The sequence below is a fragment of the Candoia aspera genome, chromosome 7, assembly GCF_035149785.1.
Source record: "Candoia aspera isolate rCanAsp1 chromosome 7, rCanAsp1.hap2, whole genome shotgun sequence".
NCBI lineage: Eukaryota > Metazoa > Chordata > Lepidosauria > Squamata > Boidae > Candoia > Candoia aspera.
The window spans coordinates 15103884-15111709 of NC_086159.1; the positions used below are offsets into that span (position 1 = coordinate 15103884).

Here is a 7826-nt window from a genome sequence, read left to right on the forward strand (position 1 = left end):
AACCTCTCCTCAGAGCCCCGGACTTCTCAGCCGCCTTCCTTTCCAGGCAACGGTTTCCTGCCCCCTCCAGCAAGTGACTCATTTGCTGCTGTCGCAGGCCGCCCACCCAGTTGCCAAGAAGACGCTGGAAGGGGGCGCTGCTCCCAGGTGTCCGCCTGCCTCGCGCGCGCCCCTGCCCGCTTCCCTCCGCGGCTCGGCAGCAGCTTCCTCAGAGCGGAGCAGCCCTCGCCGCGCGCGCTCAGGACCCCCGAAGGCCGCCGCCCGCCGCCGGCTCTCCCCTCCCGCCTCCGCCTCCTCTTCCGCCTCCGCTCGGATCCGCTCCGGGTTTCCCCGGATCCCGACGATCCAGGCCGGGTCTCTGCGTTCGCCCGGCCTCGCCCGCCCCGCGCTCGTGCTCCCCGCGGCTCGGCTGCGCCGGGCAGGCAGGATCGCCGGTTTTCTGGTCGCCCGGGGGGGAGGGCTGTGGCCCGCCGGCCCGCCCGTCGCCTTGGGCAGCGGGGCAGGCTGACCATGCACCGAGTGGTCTCCAACCAGCGCTCGGTCTCCTCCTCCTCCGGCTCCTTCCAGGCTCCCCCGCCGCCTCCCCCCGCCGCTGCCGGGGATCTGCAGCCCCTCTTTCTGGGCAGCGGCGGCGGCGGCGGCGGCGGCGTCAGCAGCACCAGCAGCTCCAGCGGCGGCACCCGGAGGGGCAGGCGGGGCTCGGTCTCCAACTCGGCCTCGACCCGGACCCGCAGCAGCGACCGCAGCAGCAGCGACCGCAGCAGCAGCAGCAGCGACCGCAGCAGCGAGGAGGACGAGGACGAGGAAGGCGAAGCGGAAGAAGTCAAGCCGCTGGTGCCGGCGCAGGAGCCCGCCTCGGCGGCGGCCGCCGTTGCCATTCCCGCCGAGGCCGCCTGTGCCTCGTCGGGCTTCAGCAGCTCCTCGTCATCGGGCTGCACCATGACCGCCGGCGAACTGTACGGGGCTCCGCTCGCCGGGCCGGGGGCGGCGCCGGGCCCGGCGGCCGGACTGCTGTGGGCAGGGGGCTCCGGCGGCGGCGGCGGCGCGGCGGGGCCGCGTTGGGGCTACCAGGCGCTGTCCCTGGTGCTGCTGCTGGGCCAGGGGGCGCTGCTGGACATCTACCTGATCGCCGTCACCGACCTGTACTGGTGCAGCTGGATCGCCACCGACCTGGTGCTGGCCGCCGGCTGGAGCATCTTCTTCTGCCGCAACAGCCGCGCGCGTCGGCGGGAGCGCCCGCTGGGGGCCGGAGGGGGCCACCCGGCGCCCCCGCCCTTGCACCCGCTGCTGGGTCACGGCCCCTACGGCGGCAGAGGCGGCGGCGGGGGGGCCTCGGGGGGCAAGGCGGGGGCCGCTCCTCGCGGCGGGGACTTCGCCTACGCCCACCTGGCCTGGCTGATCTACGCCATCGCCTTCACGCCCAAGGCGGCGCTCATCCTGGGCACGTCCATCCTGGAGCTGGTCGAGCTGCGCCTGCCGCTGGGCGCCACTGGCTTCCGCATCACGCTGGCGCTCTCGGCCCCGCTGCTCTACTGCTTGCTGCGCGCCATCAGCACGGAAGCAGGCGGCGGCCAGCTGCTCCTGCCGCCCCAGCCGCCACCCCAGCACCGCGCCTCCGCTGCCTTCCTGGCCACCTGCCTGGACCTGCTGGACAGCTTCACCCTCCTGGAGCTGCTGCTCCTGCAGCCGGGCCGGCCCGCCTTGCCCTTGCCGCCGCCCGTCCGGTACGTGCTCATCGCCGTCTATTTCCTGTGCCTGGCCTCGCCCGTGCTCTGGCTGTACGAGCTGAGCGCCCCGCGGGCCCCCGGCGCCGGCCGCCTGGCCCTGCACTGGCTGCTTCCCGCCGGACTCCTGGATGCGCCCCTGCTGGCCCTGCGCTGCCTCCTGCTGGTGCGCTACCAGCAGCCGCTCTCCATCTTCATGCTCAAGAACCTCTTCTTCCTGGCCTGCCGTGGCTTGGAGGCCATGGAGACCTGCTACCTTGTCCACTCTGCCAGCAGGCAGGGGGGCAAGGGCAAGAACGTGCCCGTCCTCTCCACAGGCGTCGGGGCCAGCCAGCTCAGCCACTGCATCTCAGAGAACGACATGGGGCCCCACGGCTATGTCAACACGCTGGCTGTCGCTGCCCAGAGCTGAGGACGAAAGGGAGGGGGCTCCAAAGTCAGGCTGGGCGCCCATCTACTCCTTGTAACTTTATTTCTTATCAATCCAGTGTAGCTGCCCAACCCGTTTATAGTTGTCCATTGTTTAGGCCTCTTTCAGTAGATAGCATTGATTCAGTTGTCCCACCTCCTTGACCCCTTCCCCATAACTCTGTTGGTCACTTATTGAATGCAACTGGAAAAGGGCAAGCTGGGGGTTCCAATCTGTATTTACTTTGTAGTTTTTATGCCTTTCTTCCAATACTTGTGAAGTCTCCTTTTGGTCAAGTCTTACTTAAACCAATTACAGGCTGTCCCATATTGTTGTCATTGTTCACAAATCCACTCCGAATCTCAGCCCAATTAAACCCACCTGATGCATTTTTTCTGAGGACCCTGCCACACCATGAGCACTTTCCTGTAGATACTCTCTTGGCTGATGATGTGGACACTGACTTGTCCTGATTCCACCATGCAAGGATGTCCATGCAGTAGTAGTTAAGATGGGTAGGGTCTTCATTGAAGTGGATCCCTGTGCAGAGATTTACCCATATAATTTGGATCCCTTGTTGCATTCTTCATGCTCTTCTTGCTTCAGTCTCTTTCCTACTCAGCAGTTTGTGAATCATGGATATCTCTATCTCTATCTCTATCTCTATCTCTATCTCTATCTCTATCTATCTATCTATCTATCTATCTATCTATCTATCTATCTATCTATCTATCTTTTGGAAAAGTATCCAGATATCTCCTCTCTAAGGGAGTAGGGACTTTCACCTCCCATCTATAATTTATCTCAGTAATACATCCACTGGACCTAACAAGGGCAGCAATAAGTCTTTTAAACAAAAACAAAAACGTTCCCCCATTGAGATTCCTGAATCTCTCCTCCCATAATTCTAAATATTTTCTTTCCACACAATTTCCTTAATCCTCAAACCAGTGTTTCTCAACCTTGGGAACTTTAAGATGTGTGGACTTCAACTTCCAGAGTTCCCCAGCCAGCCATGCATTCTGGACAGTGGCTGGGGAATTTTGGGAGTTGAAGTCCACACATCTTAAGGTTCCCAAGGTTGAGAAACACTGCCTCTGATTGATCCTATTTATTTTATAGATTATGTCATGGCTAAAGACTCCTTTTTGCTCATCACCTATGATTTTAGGAAAAAGGAAGCAGCTTCTTAGTCTTATCCCCCAAAGGGAGAGGAAATGTACATTCTTCCCATTTCTTCATCTTGGTCAGGTTTCCCACTCACCTGTCCTTGCTGAGGTGCCTCCTGCCATCAATGCCTACAACAAAGAGAACTGGGGACAGGCCAATCATCCCGTGGCATGCTGTGGGAATTTTATGAAGCTATGATTTGCCTGATACATTCTTCTAAACTGTTCAAATTGTTCATACTTACCTTAGGGTGTCACCCCTGCAGCAGAGGGTAAAAATCTATTTTGAGTTGAGCCAGACTCTTGGTAACATCATGAATATAAGTATGTAGTTCTCCTGGCAACAAAACAAATACAGCTTCTGCATTGCCTTCTTCCTGGATCTTTTTTTTAACTTCCCAATCTAGCCTACCTTTCTGGATTTCCCGATGGGCTCCCATCCAAGTACTAAGCAGGCCTGACTCTGCTCAGCTTTTTGAGATTGACCTAGGTCATCACTAATGGCAATGCAGACTAATGAGAGAAGAGCCTTTTTTACTGATGCTATGTTGGGAATAATTCTGTGGATAAGGATATGGAGGGGCTTTTCCACTTGCAAAATGGAAGATCAGATGGTCCTCTGATACAAACATTACTTCTATTTCAAAATGACATGTCAGACACATGAATTTTAGCCTTTTCCTTGATGTGCCAACTTTCTACACATGGATTCTTGTTTCCAGGGTTTGTCTATGGGGGCATCTATAGATGCAAGTTATCACCTGCAGGCTGAGGTGGAACAACTTGGGCACAAAATACCATCTCCTTGAGAGTTAAGCCATTAAAAAAAGTGTGCCTCTCCGTAGCACTGCTGCTCCAAGGTGCTACAGTTGTACCAGCCGCTTTGACCAAGGGCAAATCAAGGACACATTATTTTCTTAACAATTGTTTTATTTTCTACGTTCCTTCAGCTAACTGCTTGGAGGAAATTTCAGCATGAAAGATCCAAAACATCTGTAAGAACAGATAAATCAGCAAGACTCACCTCTCAGGAATCCACTTCAGGTTCCTTTTCTTTTCATGGTGTCAAAAGTGGACTTTTTTTTTTTTTTTGCACAATCAGTAGTGCCCTTTATTGGCTTCCTTTTGTCCTTACCTCTTGTATGCCAAGGCTACAAAGTGTTTCAGACTGTATGATACTCTCAATCGTTGTGACCTAGGAACTGGCTGTGCTGGACCTTGCCTCAGCATGCCTGTCTTTTGAACCCATGGCTCTCCCCCTCTTGTACCTTCTTTTTGAACAGTTTTAAAGATCACCCACACCTGCTGTTCTCCTTTCTCACAGAGATAGCTTCCTTTCGGGGGAGGTTTCTGGAATTAGGATGGTGCCTAGACTTTTGTAAGAAGGCAGGCACCACTCTTTTCTTTGCTGATGTCTACCTCTGTGCTTGAACCTTATTGCATCTGGAGAGCGGGCCTGAATGTCCCTCTCTGATTAACAGCTAACTCAATGGTGGTAACAGGGTCTCTTAACAACCTCTGCCTGCCAAGGCTTTCATTTCTCTTGGGATAAGCCTTGTATGATTTCAATAAATTGGTGCTCTGTTTTGAGGACAGTCTTCGTTCAGATAGATGAAGTTCTACATGCTAAAATGCCCACTAAGGCACGTGACAGAAGTTGGGATTAGCCTTTTTATACTTGATAATTCATTAGTGTGGCATATCTTGATCATATGTTAAAACCAATTTGATAAGGAATTAAATGTGGCAGGTCACACTAACGAAGATTACTGGTGAGAACTTGGATGTCTTGGCAAGACTCCCTAATGTTTCATAATGCAGCCATGCTTCAACATGGCTAGATAGGGCTCCAACTTTGCATGAAGCACCAATGTGGTTTTAGAGTAACCTGTCTTAGTGGACTTCAGCCACCCATGTTTTTTAAACTTTACAAGCAGACCAAAGGCTCATAAGTGGAGGTAGGTGCAGTGATTAGCAAGTAAGAAAATATTCACCTACTTTTTCTTAACACAAATTTTCAGAGGATCAAATTATTGGACATAATACAGAAGAAATGCAAAGTTATTTCTCTCCCCCCACCCTATAAGCTGGCTAGATAGAGAAGACTATCCCACAAAAATGTTAAAAATGTATGGTATGATTGAGTGTGGGGGAAGCACAGCTTTATTCTTGAATAAAGAATGGAAGAATAACAATCTTCTTTTCAATTAAGGTATTGCATTATTAGAGAACGATAAAGAACCTGATCCTCCAGTGCTGTTTTAAGACTACACATTACTTTGCTTTTCCTCTATATTTATGGAATTAAGATTTCCACGGGGTGCTTCACTATGTAATTCCATGCAACAACTCTTGAGATGTCTGCTAAGCCTGTTAATTGTTACAGGACTGAGGATGATGGTTTAACTTTCTCACTAGTGCTTTATTCTGGTCCCAAAGCAGAGCTTTTGAAGGATAATTGTGTAAAATTTTGGCCAGAGGCCATCCCTTTAGTAATTCCTTTCTATTTGTCTGGACAATCTTGGTGCTGTGATTGTGATTGTGAAACTTAAGTACTATGGACTCTCCCCCCTCCCCCCAGCTCTGAGATATTTTAAATGGGGATGCTAGTTGCCTAGAAATGCCATGCTTCATTCCCCCCCCCCCAAAAAAAAATAATGTCACAGTACATGCAACCATTGCCTTCTGAAACAGCTGGGCTAATATTCTGTAGCATCAGTATCTTCATTTTTCATACTGCTGGAAATAAGTATTAAACACTGAACCATATTGTACCTTTTAAAATCATGCTACACATCTATTAATAACAATGACTGCAATTAGTTACACAATTGAATTAGTTAATTGCATAATTAAGCATTATTGAAATGGTATCTGACTGCAAACTAGCATACAAATTTGAACTACAGCTACCTAAGCTATGTCCCACACCCCTTATTTTTAAGCAGGAAACCTCCAGTGTATGAAAAGAGCAGCTATACAAGCAACAATGCCATGGAAAATAAAACAGGCATATAGTCCAGGAAACGTAGCATCCCCATATATTTAACAGAGCTAATATTTAAAAAATAAATAAAGATTTTGTTCTTAAAATAAAAAAGAACAGATTTTTGGTTGATGTCTGATTAAATATTTGCAATTCAGGTATGATAAAAACGTGTCATCCCTCCCCTCAATTTTAAATTAGCAAAACTCAGAATTAAGGCAACCCCAACTCTCCTTGCATCAAAATACAATATGAAGACAAGACAACTTATAGTTGGCAATAGGCCGGCCATTTGTTGGCTCTACTGCTTTCCTTTTTGCTGGGGGATTTAAAAACATCTCTGTGCGCTGGATACTTATCAAAACATGCATTAGAAGTTTTCAGTTCTTCAAGATTTGATGAAGTAGCTGGTATGCAGTTATCCTGTTCCATATATATCCGTTTCTTTACTATCCACCTGCCATGACGACTTTGGGTTATAAGTAACCACATGCATTACTTCCACACTTTGACAAGGGGAAATCCTTCCTTTGTGGCATAAGATTACTTAGGTAATCCAAGCCACTTTATGTAGATCTAGCTATTTCCATTGCAATGGATGCATACCAGTTAAAGTCAATCATTTTTAAATGGTACAAATATTAATTAGAGCTCGTGCTAATCTTCACTTCAGTCAGTAGAGCTTAATGCTTTAGTTGAATCATGACTCTAGATGGAAGGCCACGAACATGCTTCAGGTTCTTAACTTTTTATTTAGCAATAGAAAAGGTAAAAATGTACCAGGGATGTATGCAGTTAGAAAACTCCAAGAAAGGTAATTTTAGCTGTTGCAAGAGTAGAAAATATACAAGATATTAGTACGACTTTCCACTGGATGTTTTAGATTTTAGCCACCCGTAATTGGTTTCTGGGAAATGCTCATAGAAGATTAGTTTAAATATATAACAAGATAAAAGATAAAGTTTGCATCTTTTAACAGCTATTTAAATCTGATATGAAAGTTACTAACAGCTACAACTGTATAAAAACTGGTTATGAAATTCTGCCATAACAAAGGTTTTAAAATGAAGAATGCTCATCTTCCATCATCGCAGGACCACTGTAGGAAAAAATGTTATGTAAAGTACTTAAGCATTTATTAGAATAACATTATGTTATTGTGAACTATCCATTTATACAGTATATCTCTGAAATGCAAAGTACTTGGGGTGTTAGGTAAAGGTAAAGGTTTCCCTCGACGTAAAGTCCAGTCGAGTCCGACTCTAGGGGGCGGTGCTCATCTCCGTTTCTAAGCCTTGGAGCCGGCGTTGTCATAGACACTTCCGGGTCATGTGGCCAGCATGACTCACGGAACGCCGTTACCTTCCCGCCGAAGCGGTACCAATTAATCTACTCACATTTGCATGTTTTCGAACTGCTTGGTGAGCAGGAGCTGGGACGAGCAACGGGAGCTCACCCCGCCGCGCGGTTTCGAACCGCCGACCTTCCGATCGGCAGCTCAGCGGTTTAACCCGCAGCGCCACCGCGTCCCTCTTGGG

At 49.4% G+C, this 7826-nt stretch overlaps 1 protein-coding gene across 1 annotated transcript; it reads left to right on the forward strand.

Moving 5' to 3' along the window:
• Positions 1-510: 510 nt before the first annotated feature.
• TMEM121B (transmembrane protein 121B) lies at positions 511-2220 on the forward strand. Its single transcript, XM_063308961.1, has one exon. It carries the CDS (start codon positions 511-513, stop codon positions 2134-2136), a length of 1626 nt encoding a protein of 541 aa, XP_063165031.1. The 3' UTR covers positions 2137-2220.
• The last annotated feature ends 5606 nt before the right edge of the window (positions 2221-7826 follow it).